We start from the raw sequence: 21,888 nt of genomic DNA, 5'->3' as shown, positions 1-21,888 counted from the left end.
AGGTTGGCGTTTTCAACCATATGAATAGAAGAAATGACAAAATATTGATTTGTCCAAGATTTGGATTATGCCCCTATTCTCTCCAGATCCTCCTTCCTCTTCTTACCCCCTCCCAGGCCCCTTCGGGCTCCTTCTACACCTCTGCAGGGCATACCTCTGATTTGTAACCCTTCCGGGAAATCTTTCAAAGATGGCAACCTTCTCCACATTGCCACTCTCAACTCTTGCTCAGCTGTCAAACACTCCTCTGACATCTGCCGCCTCCTGGAAGAACTTGACCTCAATGTCCTCAGTCTCACCGAGACATGGTTCACAGCCAGCTCGGTCACAAGCTTTGACACTCTCCTCCCTGATGGCTACAAGATCCTCTCTGCACCCAGACCAAACGTTCCGGAGGGGGTGTAGCCCTGATCTTCACAGAGTGAATGCCTGCCTCTGTCATTCCTATGCAGGACTACTCCTCTTTCAAATGCCTTATCTGTATTCTTTCTCTCTCTACTGGTCACTTGGTCTTTCCAAATCCGCCAGCTTCTACTCTCTGCCCTCTGCAACTCATCCAGAACAGGACTGCAAGACTGGTCCTTGGCCTCAAGCCCAGGGATCGTATCTCTCCAGCATTGAAATCTCTGCACTGGCTCCCAGTGGCTGCGAGAATTATGTTCAAGACCCTCTGCATTGTCCACAAGGCCTCAATACCTCCAACTCTCTCTTCGTAAATACCATCCTACTCGAGCTCTTTGCTCCTCTGCCTCCAACTCCCTCAGTGTCAGTCGCTTCTCCAAGCAACAAGTTGGTGGTAGATCTCTTTCTTCGGCTGGGGCCTCCCTCTGGAACAGCCTCCCTGCCTCTCTGAAACTTGAGAACCATCTCCGGTTCCGGAACCACCTCAAGACGTTCCTCTTTGCTTCTGCCTTCTCTCTGCCTCTCTCCTGCTTAATTCCTGGCTGAAAATGCACCGTTCACCTGACTACCCTCTGATCTCGGGCCCAGGACCCCTTCCTGCCCAGTTGCACACCTGCACTTCCCCCCGCTCCCCCTTGGAAACTCCTAAACTTGGGTCTGTATCTGCAACCCTACAGTCCCCCTACCTGCACTTTGGACACCTGCTGTCTGCACTTACCCTTGCACATACCACCCATTAACTGCACTTCTTGTTATTGTTTGATCCAATGTACTGCACTGTCCCCTCCCCTTTCCCCTCACACCTTTCCCCACCCCGCTCCACTGCACTTGCGCAATCTCAATGTCGCTTGGCCTAGTAAGATTGTTGTCTCTGCCTTCCCTTTGTCCCCCTCCCCTGCCTCATCACGCCTTAAAACACTTGTGTATAGGTACGTTATGAATGCCATATCATGTCATGTAGGGCTGATTACCGTTTCCTCCCATTAGTTGTGATGTCCCACTTAAAGAGGTATATTGGCAGTAGATTTATTGTTATCTCTCTTTGACACTCCCTCAAATCGCCCCCACCCCAGCAAAATCAGTTTAGCCTTTAATGTGATCCCCAGCCTACAATGTAGACCACTGCTCTGCCACCTCTTGCAAGACACAAAGCATCAGGAAACATACTCATCTTATTACATTTTTCCTGCAAATATATTCTATGAAAATGTTTGAGTTCTATCAGCTAAATTTTATGCTGAATGTGAACTTTGCTGACAATTTTAGGTCAATACTTCAAAAGGGGAAGTTCATTCTTTTTTTCTTTTAGATGCTTAAAGATGTAAAGTTTGTATCTACAAAATTCAGAAACCAACCGTTGCAGTTCACAGGAGGTCGTGGCAGTGTGCTCTGCCTAGACGACAGCACATTTCAACTGCTTTTTAAAATTTTAGGTGACCCGAAAAAAAAAAGAAGTGGGAACATTTTAACGAAATGGCGAATTATCCCTTTTGTATTCTTGAGCTGAAAGTTAACTGTAAACCACATCCACGTAAACCAGAGTGTGGCCCCTGGTTGATTGCTCAAGCACTTGCCTCTAGCATGGAGTCAGCCTGCACTTCGCAAATACGAATTCCAGCAGGGCAAACTCTGCCCACTATTGGGAATGTATGAAAAGCATATATCATTATGGAGTTGACTTGGCAATGTGTTTTTCAGTTTAGGAAATTCTAGCCTCTCTTGGGCAAGACTGTTGCCAATTCAAAGATTTGCCCCATCCGTGCCTTCCCATTAAGATTTGTCCCAAGCCCTTTTAGGTTCTCCTCCTACACGGGCATTGTTATGTACCGGCACATTCAAACCGGGTAAATGTTTCACAATGGCCTACAAAAGGAAATGTCTGCCTTTAAAAAATGAATAGGCCATACTGTCTGACACAAATGTCTACATCTCATCATGGATTCCTAATTATTTTAGGTTGTACCAGAGTACACAGGACACTCCACCTTATAAACCTTTTAAAGGTAAATCTCAGTTCTTTTATAGTTCAGGAAGGAGCTCACAAACTTCCTCTTCAAGGAATGGCTCCCCCCCCCCCCCCAACACCTGGGTCCACACACCCTCCTACTCCCCATCCTACCGGTGACTGGTTGATCTTCTCACCACTTTTTCCTCCCCTGGTTGCTTGCAGATCCCTTGCTGCCAAATTGCTTCCCTTGCTGTGTTCTTCCACCTACGATTGTAAGCGCTCTGTTGCTTCCACACTCAATAAATACCCATATAATAATAAACTCAAATGAACAGAACGAAATTAGGATACATTCAAACACCACTTCACAAGGCATGCTAGCTTGTTGTGGGTTTAGGATTGGACTGCTGTAATTCATCAAATGTGTGTTATAGATTTAAAGAAAAACAAAGCAGGTTTCCACAAAGGAAAGAAGCAACCCAAAAGTGTTCACTTAAGGAGTCAGCGATTGTTTGGATTTCGTAGCACAGCTGTTTCTTTGAACGCTGTCACATATAATTATTTGCAGCCATCTGCCCATCCCCCTTTGCCTTCTAGGCTAGAATTCCTATTATTAGTATGGAAAGAAACCGGTGTTATTACTAGGACGTTTTATTGGACCCTCAATAAACTGACAAATAAGGAATGCAGCATGTTCATCTCGTCCCAAATTCCAGAAAAACCTGGAAAAAAATGATTAAGCATTCTGGTTTGTTGTAACTTCTTTTGGAAAAACTGAACAATGCGATAACTACATTGAATGAATTAGGCCATTCCAAAATTCTGATATATTATGTTATGTTACAGCAAAAATACCACATATTCTGCTCCCACCGCCCCACCTCCCCCCAATTACAATACCATAGGCTTACCTATGACATCAACAAGAATCCATTCCTCATCTTCTTTTTCGATGAATTCTGGCTCTTGACTTGACGGATTTTGCACTTCTCCCATAAACATGTTATTAAGTCTCTGGAACATTGCAAAGGCAGGAAGGGAAACGTTGGCTGCAACTCTGGCCCTCCAAATCCAGGGAGCTTGAAAGCCCAGTTACGGACCAAGTGGCATAGACACAAAATTAAAGTGCATAGAGGCTCTCCCAGCTCAGGTCTGGAATGTGTAAACGTATCAGAAACTCCTGAAAGAAGGAAAAAAATAAAAGAAATTGAGGAATCTTTGCATTTCCTATTTAATGATATAATAACAAATAGCTGCTTGTAAGTGTCTGCGCCAATGAAAGTGGTTTGCTTAGCCGATTTGGTTTAATTTAAAAGGTACTTAACAAAGCTCTATGTGCGTGCAACACTCATGACTAAAAAAAAACACAAATACCTAAGAGCCGCCTGAGCTCGGAAAGGGTTATAAACAGAAAACCAGAATATATACAGGAATATGCTCACTGCCCTGTATAGTATATAGCAAGTATCAGTACCTGAAGAATGTCCAGAAGGTCCGATGGATAGAGGAGAGTAGGGACGTGCACTGTGAGCCACGTCAGGTGGGAACAAAAATCAAAACGTTCTACCGAACGGTACGAGGGTTGAAATTAAGCGCATGGCAAATACAGTTCCAAGGATTCCAGATGTACCAGCGATGGTCAAGGTAATCCAATCCAATGCAATGCAATGCACCAAAGTACAGACAGAAAACTAGGATATAGCAAGTTCCAACAGGCAGGTTTCAATACGGCAAACAGGGATAGGGTGGCAGTTCTAGGCAGGTAGGGTCCAGTACAGCAGGAGAACAGAATTAGTGGGAGCAAGCAGCTTGTGAGGCTAGAAAAAGGTCAATACAGCAGCTGCAGGGGCCATGCACAGCCCTGTCGGAGTCGTGCAACGTCGAAGGCTCCTAAAAAAAAAATGTAGTCCGGTCGACTACCCGCCAGGGCAGCCGCCAATGTTCTCAGAGCAGACTCGTGTTTACCCTCACCGCGGCCTTTTACCATGACAGAGTTGCTGAAGGAGTGTGCCTGGGGAAGTATTGGTTGGTGGGAGAAAGTGGTACTTTTCTCTCCCCTAGCACGACTTGTCGGGCCTTGACCTCGTATGTGGTTGCTTTTGCCATTCCCCTCCTCCCCACCTCTTCCCTACCTACCCCTACCCTCCTCCCCTTCTATTTCCCCTCCTGTTAAATTCTGGTACTACCCCAATTGCTGTCAGGCTTAGGAATTGTAGCCGCCTGTCTTGCACAGTCACCTACCCTCACCTCCCCTGCCCCTCCCCTCCTCTTGTTATAGCCAGGTACTACCTCAATTGGCTTCAGGCATAGTAATTGTAGTTGCCTGTCCTGTGCAGTCACCTACCCTCTCCTACACCTACCCCTCTTGTTAAAGCCAGGCACTACCTCAATTGCCGTCAGGCATAGTAATTTGTAGCCGCCTTCCTTTCACAGCCACCTGCCCCCTCCTCTCCCAAACCCCCTTTTATGTCCACTAGCACTTACTCTTTTGTCCTGTGACCTTTGATAGCAGCCTGTCTGTCTGTCTCCCCCCTTCCCTCGTGTCCTCTCCTCCCATCCCCCCAGCACCTTTCTGTCCTAGTATGATAGTTGCTTGTTACGTCCCTCTCCTCCTCCCTAGTAGTGGTGTGGAGATCGGCGAGAGTAGTAGGGAGTAAGATCGGAGGGTGGAGATAGCTGGTGCAGAGGAATAGCAGTGGAATAGTTGATGAAGTGTCGTGGAGAGAGGGAAAGACTCTGGGTAGACTAGAAGGGAGGAGAGTAGCAGAAGGAAAGGGAGAGAGACCAAGAGGCATAGGGAGAAGAACATCAGAGGCAATATGTGCAGCCCCATGCTTGGGGGGGGGGCCTGCACCAAGATTTCTGGTGGCCCCCACCACAAATGGATGGGAGGGCATCTCATGTAGCCCTCCCTGGGGGCGGACATCTGCCCACAGGGAGGGCTACATGAGGGCCACCCCCCCTTTCAATATAGAAAAACCCTGGTGGTCTAGTGGGCCCCCACCCAAATCTTATTTGATTTTTTTATTATTGTATTTCCTTTTACCTAGAGGCAGATGATCACCCATCTATCCCCAGGGGGGCCAATACATGTGGCCCATTGCTTGGGGACCGGGGGGTGGGGCTGCTTAAATAGAAAGCCTGATCCGCGCCCAGAAATGCTTCAAAAAAGGTGTTGTTGGAAAGGGGAGAGTGGTGCAGACCGATGGGGAGAAAGGTGGAGACTCATTTCATTTTCAGTTTCATGTCGGCGTGCATTACGCACAACGATGTGAAACAAAGAAATCCAACCTCCTCCTCCTCCTCCTCACATAGCCCGAGGGTTAGATTTCAGTTTTGTGCATTGCAGGGATCACACAAAACGAAGTGCCAAAAAGGACGAGCCATCTCGTCCTTGGCAACACGGAGGTAATGTCAAGGACAAGATAGCATGTCCTTGGCACTTAAGGTTAAAACTCAAGTGTTGCTAGACACCCATCCTCTCTACCATTAGAACATCCAGCCATGGCACCGAATAATCCTAAAAGTTCAACCTCTCTTTGCTTTTATCAGACCCAGTGCTCTGAAACCCCCTCCTTCCGAACTTTTCTTACGTGCCACGTGCCCATGGGCCACAGGGCTCACCGAAAACAAACAACACAGACAGACAGACGAACGAATAAGGATAAGAACCCGGAGGGGCGACCAAAGGTTCTAAACAGGTTTAACCTGGCTTACAGTTAAATAGATAGGTTTTAACTGCCCCCTTAAATAAGGACAGGTGAGTTGGACATTCTCATTGCCAGTTGGAGGGCATTCCATTCTCTAGGAGCCAGCACAGAAAAGCTGGCACCTCCAAATGTAGCTAGTCTAAACAGTGGCTGTTTACATCTGTGATTGTCACAAAAGATGTCTGGAGGGGTGATCAACAACCAGTCACTCTCTGAGATCTACAGGGGCAACAGAGGTCCAACACTTGTAGGATAAGGCTAGATGTTTGTGTGTAATCCTTTGCATGGCAGGCAACCAGTGCAATGTCCTACGAGAGTGAGATATGCACCTGTTTATGAAGACCAAACACTGTTCTCACAGCGCAATTCTGGGTGATCTGCAATGACTGAAGTTTCCTTTGTGTTGTCCCAATCAGAAGACTGTTACAGTAGTCAAGTCTCAAGTTCACTAGGGTCGTAGCCAAGATAGACCCATAAGTGACTGAGATAAACAGCCTAATTTGATTGAGCAGTCTGACTATGTAACAAGATGAGCGAGTGTGTGACATGTGGGACTTCATAATCAGTTCAGCGTACAAATGGATGCAGAGTTTTCACACAGTCCATAACCATAATTTGGTTATCTGCGATGTCAAAGCTTTTGTAAGCCATGTCCAATTTCTTGAGCCCTTGGCCAGTGGCCACTATAAGAAGCTGTGTCTTGTAATTAAGCGCCAAAGAGTTAGAGGCCATTCAGGACTGGATTGCTGCATACACTCGATTAATGGTTACAGAGTACATAGTTTCCCGATAGCTCAATGACCACCTGGGTGTCATCTGCGTAATTGGTGTACCGGACGCCCAGGCGGTCAAGTAAGTTCAGTAATGGTCTAACATATACATTGAAGAGGGAAGGTAATATACAGGATCCCTGCGGGATACCATTGTTGATGGTATCCGGGAGAGACTGAGCTTGTTCAAATGCTACTCTAGAGATCCAGGGGCCAAGAAAAGAGGCAATCCAGTCAGAGGCCAGATTGGAACAGCCCGCTAAATCCTTCAAACTGTCGACAAGAATGACATGGTCGACCAAGTCAAAGGCAGCAGAAAGATCAAGTAGCATCAATAATGCTGGATGTCTTCCTTCTACTATTCCGTCGGGGAGGTTTTTAGATCCAATAGGACTGTTCCTGTCCCGTGCTCTGAATCCAGATAGGTGAGTGCCTAAGATGCTATTCTTCTCCAGGAAATCCTGGAGCTGAAGATAAACTACTTTATCCAGGATCTTGAGCAGGAACGGGACGTTAGTTATTGGACGGTAGTTTTTAGATAGAGAAGGATCAAGGGAACTCTTCTTCAGAAGGGGACTAACCCAGACCTCCATAAGGCAAGTGGGTACCACACCCTCGCTGAAGGATACTGTCACAGGCTGGTGTTAGGAAGCCCTTACCTTTTAGAACAGACCCACGTGTGTATAGACACGTGGGTGTGACAGATGTGTTTAAAAAGAGATACGTCTCTTAATAAAGTTTTTCCTTGGTGAAAGAGGCTACGTGTTGTGCGTCTTGTTTATACTGCATTTACTATACCTGCCTTGAAGTGACAGATACATTCACCATTCTAGTGATCCATCACCATTCTAGTGATCCATGGTAACAGTAGACAGAGCCAATTCGCTGTTTATGAATAACTTCCTGTTGACTACGAATTTTATTAGAAAATTTCCCCTGGATTGTTTGGCACCAGGCAGTCTCACTCAATGCTGGCGTTAACAATACTCTTGCCCTCAACCTCTTTCAGGATTCTAAATAGTTCCCCTGAACTAGATTAATCTGTCGCGGGACAATCAGGGTTAGTTAGAGATTAATTTACCGAAGTCCACTCCTTCGACAGACTGCGAATCAGAAGACTCAGGATTTTGAAACATTATCCGAGGGAGTCGACAGTTGTTTCTTTTCTGATTCAGAAACCACAGAAGAAACCCTTACACCCCTGGAAGAAATGGCCGCCCTAGCCAATATCAGTGCCCAATTGGCGGCCTATCAGATACAAGCCGAAACTAGACTCCAAGAAAGTTGAACTAGATTAATTGAATTGCAAACGAGGCCCTTACAACAACAGGGCATACTTCAACCATATCTTGAAGAATAAAATGTAGGATTTTTTTCTAAACTTCGAATGCCTGTCTGAACAACTGGGATGGGAAGAGAACCTTAAAAGATGCTATTTGGATCCTTTGTTGAAAGGCGAACTACAAACTTAACCTTGCACAGGGAGCCACCTTTCTATCCATCAAGGAAGGGTTGTTAAAAAGAGTGGGGCAGACTTGCAATTCTTATCGGCAGAAATGATGAGCCATTAGGTTGAACCCGGGAGAAATCCTTTAGAACTGGGTGAACGTGTCAAAAACACAGTGGCCCTATGGTTTAATGGCAAATCCTTGGAAGAACTGATGGAGATGATTACCCTGGAACAATGTACTAATTCCTTAACCCCGTTTTTTGCAAAAATCCATTCTTCACTTAATTCGACCTACCCTCGTTATGGCCATTGAGACTGCACAAAACCACTCGGTTGCAGCTAAACACTTACACTTGGCCCATCAATGGGAAGAACGGGAGGATCATAAGCCTGTCTGTTGACCTCAACCTCAGGGAATAGATAAACAAGTGGGAGGGGGGGGTCGGATAGGATCAAGGAAGGGATGCCATGAGAGAAAGTAGAAATCAGAAAAACTGATGCGAAAGCCAAGGATGAAAGCAGAATGGAGGAATTAAAAAGAAGCAGACAACCTCCCCAGGTCACCTTTTCCTGTAAAGAAACAAGATATTTAGCTAGCCATTGTTCAAAGAATATAAAGGACAACCCTGTGGAAATAGGCGGTTTAGAGAGCAAAGAATGGGAAGACCCTGAGGGAGAGCTAGAGACCATTAGCATCTATTTATGTCAAACTCCTAATGATTTCACATATGAAAAGGCTTGGGTGAATGGGAGTCAAGTACGAGCCTTGATCGATTCAGGTAGTAAGCAAACCACTATAGGGGCCGATTTAGTTACAACAAAAGACCTAGACAACGCGGCCCTAGTTAGAGTGGCATGTATACATGGAGACAATGAAGTATACCCCAAAATACCTGTACAAATTGAAATCCGGGGTGAATCCTGTGAAATATCATCAGCCATAATTCCCGGGATACCCGAAGAAGTTATTTTGGGGCAGGAGTTGCCCACCTGCTCTACTCTTTTACAGGAATCTCCACCCCCCGCCCCCTTTGGAGATTTTCTACCTCAGAGTTCCTAGCAGGCAAACTACTACTCCCAAAACTCTCAAATATGGGACTGGGAAAGCTATGTCTAAGTCTTTGAAACCCAAAACAGCCCTTGAAACCCAATTCATAGGTTACTGTAGAGAGACCGGTAAAACCAATCCATCTCTACCTACACCGGCCAAAACCAATCAGTGGAATATGTGAGAGTTCCGGGACATCTCTTGTCCCTGTTCTCTCCCAGGTCTTATTTATTTATTTGATTTATTTGCTTATACTGTGCCGACAGCCTGCAGGCATCGGGCCGCCACAAAAATATGCCAAGACGAACAGGTAGGACGGGACAATAGATTTAGATTAAGTGAAACCACAGTGTAGCTTTGGGGAGAGAACCGAGAGGGGGAAATTGTCCAAAAAGATGTGTTTTCAGCGCTTTCTTGAATACCCGTAGATTATCTATAGCTCGGATGTTCACTGGAAGTGTATTCTAAAAGGAGGAAGCGATGGCTGGAAAAGATCTGCCCAGACCTCTAGATCTTGAGTACCTCTCTGCTTGCGGCTGTATGCAGCTGGAGGAACGCAATGTCCTCCTGGGTTGGTAGAGGGGGATCTGGGCTTTGATGTATTCAGGGGCTTTGCCAAAGAGTGAATGGTGTATTAGCATACCAATTTTAAAATGTATTCGTTCCTGCACCGGGAGCCAATGTAGGTTTCTCCTGAAGTTAGAAACGGACCGCATCATTTTGGATGACCTGAAATGGCCCGAATGTTGGATTTTGAGGCTCTGCCTAGTAGTGCGTTACAATAGTCCAGCTTGGACAGTATTGTAGCTTGTGCTAAGGTAACCGCATTCAGTTAATTAAGTAAGGGCTGAATGGATCTCAGAAGTCTGAGGTGGTAACTGCACTTCCTCCAGAGCTATTGCACCTGTGAGTCAGAGTTTAGCGATGCCTCCAGGAAAACCCTGAGGGTTTTAACATTTGAGTGTGTCTTAATGATGTTGCCTTGAATCACAAAGTTGATCGTATGATGGGTCAAGTTTGGAAAGGGCCCGTTGAGAACCAAAAACCATAAGCTCAGTTTTGTTTCCATTGAGACAGAGCCAGTTAGTGGACATCCATCTCTCAATGCCATTGTATATGTTATCTAGGATTCCTGAGTCAATGGCGTGGTCCCCGGACAGCTCGATGATCAGCTGCGTGTCATTGGCGTAGTTGGTAAAAAACACACCAGGGAGAGTACATAGAGATCTAATGTACAGGTTGAAGAGAAGCGGGGACGCCACCTGAGCAACACCACACTCTATAATGGAGGTAGAGGAGAAGGCTGTGCCCCAGTGGATCTTGGATTCGCGTTTGGACAGGAAAGACTGGATCAAGTTCACAGCGGCTGTTGAGCAGGCACCCTGATGTCGTAGGCACTGGAGTAGATGCTCATGGTCCATGAGATCGAATGCCGCTGACAAATCTAAAAGAATTAGCATCCCGGCCTTCCCTTTCTCCAGAAATGTCAGCAGGTGAGAATGGAGGTCCACCAGTGCTGTCTCCGTGCTAAATGAGAGTCGGAAGCTGTTAAATGGGCACAAACCAGACAGGAGACAGGCTAACAAAACAGGTTTAGTTTATTAAGAGAAAGGCATACGACCCCCGGCCAGGAAAGCAGCCACCAACTACCAACAGTTGAATCTCTGCAGTTCTAAATTATACATTCCACATCTGAACTGTATAATGTAAATACATGACAACAGTAACCATAATAACAAAGCTGGCAACAATGAACAGCATAGTAATAAACATCATAGTAATTGACAACCTCATAATAATACACAGTAAGCCAGACATGCATACAAGCATCCACTCTAACACCTCCCGTCCTTAACATCCAAACAGCCGAACCTTTTCGCACCCTGGTGGGCAGTTTCAACTGTATCCACTCCCCCTCTTTCACAGTGAATTCCCTGCAACAATTCTGGTCATAGCGCGATTTAGCCTTGGACACCAGACAAAGATATCTTCTCTTTCAAATTTTCCAGGTCCACGCTAACTCACCTCGATTTATCCATCCACCCTGGACATAAATACAAATGAGGTCTCCCCCCACGCAAGACCTCAAATGGCGACACACCTATGACACTGTGCGGTGCCAACCTGTATTGGAAAGTTCTTTCCATCACCGTTCTAATCCAGTCACCCCCAGTTGCGACAGCGATTCTGATCAACTCCATGAGGGTCCTGTTAAATCTCTCCACAAACCCATTGTTCTGGGGATGTTATAGTGGGGTGGTGACTTGTTCCACTCCATACTTACACAGAAAATCCCCGAATTCCTTAGAGACTAATTGGGGGCCATTAAATAAACATGAGAACTCTTCGGGGAACGGAAGTTGGCTATATATGTTTTACTCACGTGTGCATAATTAATTCTCCAGAATAGACTACATCTGGACTTCAGTTACACTCATAGGTAAGATAAAACAGATTGAGGGAAACACAATTGCACTGTCAGACCAGGCCCCCATCACAATGACATTAGACCACAAAGAAACCCTGAATAGGCTCTGGTGCTGGAGGTACCCTCAGGAATTGCTTGTGGACTCTATCATGCGAGACGAGAGAGCAAAAGATTAAGACCTACTTTTGAAATCAACTCCTACCCCCAAATATCGCACCACATCAAGGCAATGCTCAGAGGCGAATTGATTGCCCCAAGGGCTTTGCGGCAGAAACAAATGAGCTTTAGGAACCGAACTAGAACAAGAAATACAGAATGTTATGTTAAGAATGGCCAAGCACACATGCACCAAGCTCTGCAAGGCTTACTGATGCACTAGAGGGAAGCTAGAGCTCCTCCTGCAACAGAAATACTACCTCAATGCCAACAATGCTGACAGATTACTGGCCAGACAGTCTAAGCAAAGAACAGCCTCGCAGACAATTCAGGGAACAATAGACCCTCAAGGGACAAAAGGTAACTACCACCCCTGACATTACCACACAATTCTTTTTATTCGGCCTTGTATAAATCGGATCCCCCTGACCAATCCATCCAAAAAGCACATATACAAGCACTACCATTACCGAAAAACAACCCTATGGAGTGTGAAGCACTCGAGGGGGACATTACTGCTGAGGAAGTGCTTAATGCGATCAGGCAGCTTCAGATAAACAAAGGTGGATTAGGCCTCCCAAACCTGCAGAAGTACTAATTGGCATTGCAACTACGGGTGATCAAGGACTGGTGGAAGGCTCGGTTTGGGAAACGGTGGGTTTGTATGTATAGGGCAGTAGTGGTGGGCCCACTGAACAATGTACTCTGGCTGCCCAGATTACACAGACCACCGAACATGCATAAAAACGAGATAAAGCTAGTGGAAGTCCCATGGGACAAAGCCGCCACACATCTACACATAACCACTTTCCCGTCCCCCTTTACTCCGCTATTCCATAATCCTGCATTCCCCCCTGGGCAGGAGAAGGGATCCTTTTCCCGGTGGAGGGCAGCAGGATGCACTAAATTTAAGGATATGTTCCAAGGAGCAGAAGTCAAATATTTTACCCAATGTCAAAACGAATTAGGATTGAAGGAGTGGGACAGAATACATTATTTCCAACTCTGTCACTGGGTGTTGGCCTTAGCTAATAAAGAAGCGGCCACTAGGCCCCTTATGTCGTTTGAAAGATTCCTGATCACGAAGCCGGGTGATAAACACCTTATCTCTAGCCTCTACACGTTATTGCAGGATGCTGAGCCCATCATAGAGGCTAATTATTTGTATTTTGTATTTATTGTTTTATATAGCGCCTTAATCCAAGGCGCTTTACAGTTAAAAACAAGAACGCATTAAACATGGAACAGTAGAAGCAATAACAGTAAACATAAATCAAACCAGAAAACCGCCATGTAGAACAATTTGCATAAGAAAAGGGGAAAGGAGAGTAAGGGGGTGGGGAAGGAGGGAAGAGGGAGAGAAAGTAGTGAGTAAAGTGAATAGTAGGAGAAAGGAGAATTTAGAAGAGAAGGGGAAAGATAAAGAGAACAAAAAGAAGGGTACTAGAGGGGGGGAGAGAAGGGTGAGGGGGAAGGATGTCAGGGAGGGGAATGAAAGAGTGATTTTAATGAGGAGCGGAAGGAGGAGCGAATAGAAAAGGGTAGGGAGTTCCAGTGTAAGGGGGCAAGGAGCTGAAAAGAGCGGAAACGAGAGGATGCACAAGGGAGTGGGGGGACCGAGTGTAAGAAGAGATCAGCAGAACGAAGAGAGCAAGAGGGGGTGTAGAATGAGAGAAGAGAGGAGAGGTAAGGAGAAGCAAGGCCGTGAAGTGATTTAAAGACAAAGGAAGTGAAATTTAAGTTGGGAGTGGAAAGGAAGCCAACCTAAGTGAGAAAGGGAGTTGGAAATGGAGTTGTGAGGGGAGAAAAGACTAAGGGTGCGGATGGCGGAGTGGTACAGGGATTTGAGGGGGGCAAGATGGGAAGCAGGGAGACCTAAGAAGAGAGAAGGACAATAGAAGGGAGGGAGGAAATTAAAAGTTTAGTAGCATGAAAGGTGGGAGGGGGCGGATTTTACGGATGTTAAAGAGATGGTAGCTACATGCCGAGAGGTGAGGGAGACATGATGAGTAAAGGCAAGATGGAAAAATACCCTGGGCGAACTGATCCCATAGGAGGAATGGGAACACCTCTGGGGAAAACAATCCACAAATTAACGCAGGATATGCAAATTAGGGAGTTCTGGTATAAAATAATTACACAGTGGCACTTCACGCCGGAATGCCTCCACCGAATGAACCTCTCGGTCTCCCAGAACTGCTGGAGGGAATGTGGGGAGGGGAAAGAGTATTAGGGGGGAGACTGGCGGCATGACTGGTGGAGCTGCCTGAAGCTTGGGGCCTATTGGAAGGCGATAAATCACAATCTCCAAACGATATTTGCCACGCAAATAATTAGAGGCCCCAAAGAAAATCTTTTGTGCATAGGAGAACAGAACATTAGGGCTGTGCCAAAACACAGACGGACAGCGTATGCCGTTTTAAGTCTAGCGGCACTCCTGGTCATCGCACAAAAATGTAAGTCTACAGATCCCCCACATGAACATGACTGGCTGTTTATGGTCTGGAACTTTGTAGCCTTGGAATGGATCACATACTCGTTGCAGGGGGACCAGACAAAGTTCACGATGGAGTGGGAGATGGTGCTCACTTTCCTACACAATGACTATGCGGAATCATACTGCCACCAAAAACTACACATTCTGGGGATTGCATAGGGAATGGGGAAAGAGAATGTCGATTAACTTACTCCGTTGTATGCACTTTTTATACTGTTACGTCACTCAGCTTTTAATGCTAATTTTGAACTTCACCTTGATATTTGGATCGAGTGCATCGCTAAATTCTTTGGTCTTATAGTTCTGTAGAGCTGTCTGGCAGTGTGAAGAGGCACTGCTCTTAGAGGGACACAGCCTTGCCTTAAGCAACAAGGCGCTATCTATGACGGAGGATATTGTTGAGGACTGTGTGTGCTAAACCACAGTGTATCAGGACCTGTGCCACTGTACCTAATGTGTGCACACTTGGAACAGAATGTGATACACTGGGAGTGTTTTACGGCTTTGGGTTCCTGTTTCCCTACTAAGAATAATGAGTAGGAACGGTGCCCATTATTATATACAGTAGCAGGAATCTGCAGCTTGCTGCTACTCCTGAATGTTTTGGACTCAGACTCTTATGATTGCTTACCATGGACCATATTGGGTACGGCTGATTGGAGTTGTAGCCCAAAACATCTGGAAAGCCAAAGATGGCAGAAAACTGCAATAAAGGGTCATGGAGAAGCTGCATATGACTTTCAAAAATTAACCTCAGAATTTTGAATCTCTCCTAAAGCAAAGACCCTATATATACAAACACAACCTTACATAAAATGCAATAAGAAACTGCCTGTTTTTATCTCATTGGCATCCTTTGTTCCACAACTCCAATCTCTCCTTCACTGTTACTCTTCTTTTCTGTGTCAGGAGTATCTAGGGGCAAGGCCGGACATTTAATTTGCTACATTACCGAAATTTACATCAGAATGCATAGAAAGAGGATTCCATATACCAAGAACTGGTAAAAGGCTATTTACCAACACAGTCATGTTTTTGTTGCTATCCCTGTCAACACAGTTTTGCTCTTTGGGTAAATGTACCATACTCGGAGTCTGAGGCTGAATGCATTTGGTTCGTATTCTCTTACTGCAGAAGCAGCTGTACCTGCACCCATCCTTAATTCTGCCTGAAAAAGAAGCCCTAATGTGAAATGGAGACCCCAGGCAACTGGTGTAAGGTAGTACCACAAGTACCCATGCAAAGGTAAAAGTGATGTGATGTGGACTCTGGCAAAAGACAGGAAAGAAAACCCCACGCACACATTATATGATGAGAGCTCCGCATAGCTCTCGAGTGGCCGTTGAGACTCCAACCAGAATTTTGCAGCAATGCATTAAGTGTCCATTTTTTGACTAGTTATTCTTTTTTTTTAAAGCTACCAGAGTGTACACAATCTTATTTCATTTTTTTTATTTCATGTGGTGCTTTGTGTAGAGCTGCATTGTGTGCAGGCTACTTTAATTTGTAATGGGGGCACACAGAGGGTGTAGGGAATCAATCGTGACCCATGCAGAGATGGCCTATCTTGAAAGGATGATTATTAGGCTAACCAGAGTTCATCCGTCACGGCAAAGTTCCTTCCGCAGTGCAGGAATTGGGACGGATTTCAACAGAAGAGGGATAGACAAAATGGTTTGCAATGGATTTCGGCCCTAGTGATAAAATGGAAGGCATTCCAACTGGTGGGTGCAGGAGCTGCTGTTGCCCGAGAGCACAGACAAACTTCCAAGTATAGAGTAAAAGAGCTCTGTTGCAACTTGCCATTGTTTTACTTTTGCATTTCAAGAAAGAAAAAAGAAAGGAAATAGGGCAGTAGTGTTTTGCAATGGATCCGGGTCTGTAAAAAATCTCTTTATATTAGAATGTCTTGTCGATTTGGCAGAGCATTTAAAACAAGAAACGATTAGTGATAAATGGCTGCATACACAGAAGCAAGTGTGCAATTGGAAGTCACCATTGTCTGTGACGTGCCCCATAAAAAACAGGATAGCTGGGGTGATTAGAAATTGGCAGGGTTCACAACAAGCTATATGCTGTTTGAAACAATAACTACAAGAAGCTGACCGTATAAAAGATTTTGTTTCACTGTGTCCAAGTCTTGATCTTAGCGATTTAAACGCAGAATTTGTTTAGGGCCACCTCGATTGCATGCTGGTACTTGTAGGTTTTCATTCGTGATGAGGAAAAAAAAGCGACAATCATAATCTTCATGCACAACATTTTACAATAACTATTGATATAGTTAGGTTTGTTATGTGTAGTTCCTTTAAGCCTTTTTCTATAAAACACTTGTTTTATCCCTGCATTTTACAGTTATTAAAAGCCTATTACTTGCCTACAGTGACTCTACACTTAGCCCCACTCCAACACTTAAGTCACTTCCTCCAGGCCCTTAACGGGTGGATTCTCAAGGTACATTATTTCGTTTCCCAGTAGTGCACTACACATAGCTTTAAAAAAACAAGGATTGTAATGTACAGGAACTCTTCGATTCTGCATACAAGCTTCCAAACAAACTTAATTGAAATGAGTAGGGTGCGAGTCAGTGGCAGATAGCCACTGACGTGATGGGGCTGAAGCCTTCCTAAAGTAGCACAAGGCAGCACGAGTGCAGGGAAATTAATCTTTTTTATCAGACTTGATGCAGGAGACTTGCGGGACTGGGAATCAAACATGTGTCACTCTGCGTTGTCTTATTTATTTTGACACTAGTAAAGCGCACCGAACCCTGAGGCATCTGTGCGCTGGTTCTTGGCAGTAAAGCAAAAGTACATACATCATGCATAATGGGTTACGGTTTTCTGTTCAGAGTCATTAATACAGTTAGAGTTGCTGTGACAGAAAGTTACTTTAACAGATCTTGTGTGAAAAGCCAAGTTTTCAAACTTGTGCGGAGGGACCAAAAGTAAGATTCCGATCTTAAGGAGGAACAGACCACTGGGAAGCTACTGCCCCCTGCTTTCTGTAGTTTGAATCTAAGGATAGTAAGTGGGAATAGGTTGAACGTGTGGGTCTCCGTTGGATTGTTTTTTGTCAAATTTGTTGGATAGGTACTTGATGGCTGAGTTGGAAACCATTTGTGAATCAAAGAGAGGGTTTTGAATAGCATACGAGCATGGACCGTAACCAGCGGACGTTCCATCTCATCATGGCTAGGGGTATATTTTTGGGAACGCTCAGGTCTACTCTTAGTGCATTACTTTGAATCACAAGCAGTTTTTTGATATTGCGGCTGTTAGTGCCTGCGTAAAGGGCATTGCAGTAATCTAATCTGGATAAGTGATGCTCTGATTACTTACCGGTAATCTTCATTACTCCTAGTCCTACTCTTCCTCGTCACAGTACTTACTTCATGAGGCACCTGCCTCCGACACAGGACCTTCTTCTATTTCTTTAAATCCCTATAACTCCTCCCCCACATCCATGTCACTCAGTTTCATATTACCAAGCCGGAGCATGGGACCTTCCCCGCAGGGAGGGTGAGGAGGGTTGTCAGTACTGTGACGAGGAAGAGTAGGACTAGGAGTAATGAAGATTATCGGTAAGTAATCAGAGCATTACCTCCACGTCCACTCTTCCTCGTCCCAGTACTTACTTCATGAGGTATACCAAAGCAGCAACGGGGAAAAGGTCCCAATGAGACACAGAGCCAAAAACAGTGCAGCAAAACACCCCCACAATAACTCTTAAATCACATCCCCACAGACAAAACTCCAACCACAAAGGAACCAACCCCCGAGTGGGAGAAACTCAACCCATAGCGGTTGATGAAAATGACTAGACCAGCCAAGGCGGCAGCCTTACAAATCTCTTGCAGAGAAAAACCCTCCTTGCATCGGCCCAGGAAGCCACGAAACCCCTGGCAGACCGCCCCTGATTGTGCGCAGGCACAGGCAGGCCAGAAGCCATATAGGCCCTAGAGATCACAACCCGGAACCACCGGAAAATGGAAACCACAGATGCGTTATGCCCAGCCCCAGCCGGACCACAAGCAATCAGAAGACTATCAGATTGGTGGAAAAAGCAAACCAAGCCAAATACTCCAACGCGTCCCGCCGGACATCAATGTTAAGCTGAGCCACCTCCTCAGGCGTTCTTGGATCATGAAAGAAGTCCGGGAGAACCAGACCCTGAGAGGTGTGAAAACCGAGAGACAACTGAAGGGAGAAACATCGGACCACACCCCGGCACCACCGAGTCTGGCAGCACCCTCAGGAAAGGAGCGTGACATAAGAGAGCCCCAATCTCCCCAAGCCTACGGGCAGAAGTGAGGGCAATAAGAAAAGCAGATTTCAGTGTAAGATGTTTGATATCAATCTCGGAAATGGGCTCAAAAGGAGGCCCGTGAAGGAACCGTAATACAAGAGGGAGATCCCAAGAGGAAAGCCCTTTATCGGCACAAGGACGGGAAGAAGAAAAACCCTGGATCAACTTCCCCACCAACACCTCCCCATCCAAGTGACCGTCAGTCCCCCAAAAGGAATTTCATGGAGGCCCACTGAGAGCGAAGCCTGGAAAAACTGCCAGGCCCCTGTCAAAACCCCTCCTGGAGGAACCGAAGGATAGCAGAGGCCAGAACGCAGGGGAGGGATCCCAGACCGCCCACACCAGTCTTGGAAATGGCCCCAATGTCTGCCTAACACCTTCAGAGTGGAGGGTCTAAGAGCATCCATTTGGACTCAACTACAGGATCTGAGAACCCCTGAGATATCAACCTAGACTGAGCAATAGCCACACCGCCCATTGCATCCGGTGGAATTCCAACCGCAGATCCCCTTGAAGGGGACACGGCCACCTCGGAACCAGCCAAGGTTCCTAGGACCGAAGCTCCAATAGAGAGGGGAGCCAACTCTGGCGGGACCAGAACGGAGCTAACAACAACACAGTCACCCTGGACACTCAGATGCGCCAAACCACCCGGGGCAGAAGGGGAATAGGCGGAAAGGCATAAAGGAAAACCCCAAGGCCACTGTACAGAGAGGGCGTCCATCCCCCAATCCCCTCAGGGGAACTTCTGCTGAGGCTGGGGATGCACACAGGTCTAGAACCAGGGACCCTAATCTGACACAGGTCACCGCAAAGACCTGGGCCAACAGGACCAGTTCCGCAGAGGAGTGAAAACCGGCATCTGAGAAGATCCGCTTGAACATTGTCCACCCTTCTGATACGTGAGGCCACCAGAGACACCAGATGAGAGCCCTCCCAGGTGCCTATCAGCGCTGCCAGAGCATTCAAGGAGTGGCCGGAACCCCTTTTGCAGTTGACATATGCCAAGGCTGTCATATTGTCCGATCGGACCAAAAACCGCCGACCGTCCAGCAACTCCTCGAAGTACACCAGAGCTTGGACAATGGCACAACTCTTGCCAATTGGATGATCGCCGGCTCTCCCCAGATCTCACAACCCTTGAGCTGAGAGGACCCCCAATGTAGACCCTTTCTGCTGGTGTTGGTAGTAGGAGAGGCCACAGGAGGAAGGACCATGCACACCTCAGCCTGTAGACCTGAAACCCCCCGCCACCATAGCAGGGACACTCGCAGCGCTGGGGACACTGAAAACAAAACTACGAAAGCCGAGATGTTGGGAGCCAGTGGGAGAGTGTTTAAGACACCAGGAGACGTAACCGAAGACGGGCTCAAGGAACTGGAAAACATGCAAGACGCCACATGCCCCGTAACTTCAGCAACAGGCGAGCCGAGACATACTGCCTTCTGAGAACCCAGCCCAGAACAGCCAGCAAGCGCCCCCCCTTCACAACATCCAGAGTACGCTCTCCCCAGACGTCCGGACAAGCAGTGCAGGGTCTTGAGACCCATAAGCAGGTGACACATCCTAGAAGGCATAGGGACCAGGAACACCCGCAAGTAGAAAACTTGACCCTGAACAGGGAGAGGAACGGGCAAGACGGTAACCCACAACCGTTCGGAGAGAACGGATCCCATGGCCAACTACTTGGACCGTGAGCTGGGTACCAAAGTCCTAACCATGCAAACCTGGACAGGAGGAGACAGGAACGGCAACTGATACTCCCTCCAGAAGGAGCCCATTACCCAGGAAGCCGAAACCTCACCGGTCCCATACACCTCCGAGAAGATAGAGACGAGGAGCCAGGGAAAACCGCCAGTCACTGCACTTGCACCAGAGGGAAATCACAGGACGTTGAAACAGGCCTGGGCCACAATATAACAGCATGCTTGTCAGCCCACAAAAAGATCTGACCTATCAAAAGGAAGATACTGGACAGCCCAGAAGACCAGCAGACTATGGCCCCCTCAGCCGACAGAGGAGCCACCAGGCTGGCGTCAAAAGGGTAGAGTACTGTCACAAAGCGGGGCAAAGCAATCCATCCCGGATAGCCGACATCAAAGGCAACCCCCTACCTGAGGTATGCCTATACTGGAAAACCCACTGAAGTGACATCCCCCTCCACCGGCACCAGGGGCTCTGAGAACCCCTCTAAGCACAGACATGTGCCACCATGTGCCCTATCACTTCCCACAAGTCTGAGAGGAGGCGTGAAAGCAACACGTCGGCCCTGGAGGATCTAGGGCCTAAAAGAAGAGACACTGGGAACCCCCTGCATGGCTGTTACTTCCATGATGCATTTTCCATAATCCCATGCCGGACAAGGGAAAAGCAAATCAACTCCTTTGACTTTCCCTCGCGCAGTTTAGAGGAAGAGGACAGGACAAGGAGTCTGCGTCCATAGCTAGCACAGACCCAAACACACCACTAACATGCCACATGACTGAGAGGTGGCTTGAGCCCTGTATCCAGTAGCTGGTAGCCCCATGCTCTAAATCGTTCCAATGCGTCGGTCTAGGAAGGATGAAGGACCGAGTCAGCACCGCTGAGACTCGAACCCGAAGTGTAGACTATGCCAGGCCGGTACCCTTCCGGCCGCTTGCAGACGTGTCCAAATCTGCGCCGTATTCACAGGCAGCACGCAAGGAATGCAGCCAACATCCGGTGCATCCTGGGCTGTGTGTGTCTGAGGAGGGGGTGGTATGTGACATGCCTGTGACAGTACAGAGCCCCCACACTTTCAAATACTCTGTCACAGTCACCCCACAACAAGAAGCAGAAAGGCCTCACAACAAAAGGGAAGGCTTAGCCCATACTGCCAAGTGCTTGCCATCATTTCCAATAAAGATGTGCACACAAAGCACGAGGAAAACGGCATGTTGAAGGAGTCAAGATGGCCATACCAGCAGGAGAGGGGAAAAATATCAAGCACAGTCCTCCCCTCTCCTTACCTTCCCCCAGATAATGCAGCTAACATCCGGTGCATCCTGGGCCGTGTGTCTCTGAGGAGCAGGTGGTATGTGACATGCCTGCGACAGAACAGAGCCCCCGCACTCCCAAAGACTCTCTGCCACTGTCACCCCACGACAAGAAACAGAGGCCTCACAACAAAAGGGAAGGGTAGCCCATACT

At 46.9% G+C, this 21,888-nt stretch overlaps 1 protein-coding gene across 2 annotated transcripts in view; it reads right to left on the bottom strand.

Annotated features, from left to right (window-relative positions):
- The window catches only part of TP53INP1 (tumor protein p53 inducible nuclear protein 1), a 107,793-nt gene that overhangs the window by 83,550 nt on the left and 2,355 nt on the right, over window positions 1-21,888 (bottom strand). For both annotated transcript variants that reach the window (XM_069621377.1, XM_069621378.1), the window contains exon 2: window positions 3,262-3,530. In XM_069621377.1, the coding sequence (XP_069477478.1) occupies window positions 3,262-3,373 (112 nt within the window). In that variant the 5' untranslated portion in view covers window positions 3,374-3,530. The remainder of the gene's footprint in view (window positions 1-3,261; window positions 3,531-21,888) is intronic.

The sequence above is a fragment of the Ambystoma mexicanum genome, chromosome 5q (genome assembly GCF_040938575.1).
Source record: "Ambystoma mexicanum isolate Mex_15411 chromosome 5q, UKY_AmexF1_1, whole genome shotgun sequence".
NCBI classification, from domain to species: Eukaryota; Metazoa; Chordata; class Amphibia; order Caudata; family Ambystomatidae; genus Ambystoma; species Ambystoma mexicanum.
This window is presented reverse-complemented; position numbering and strand designations above follow the sequence as displayed.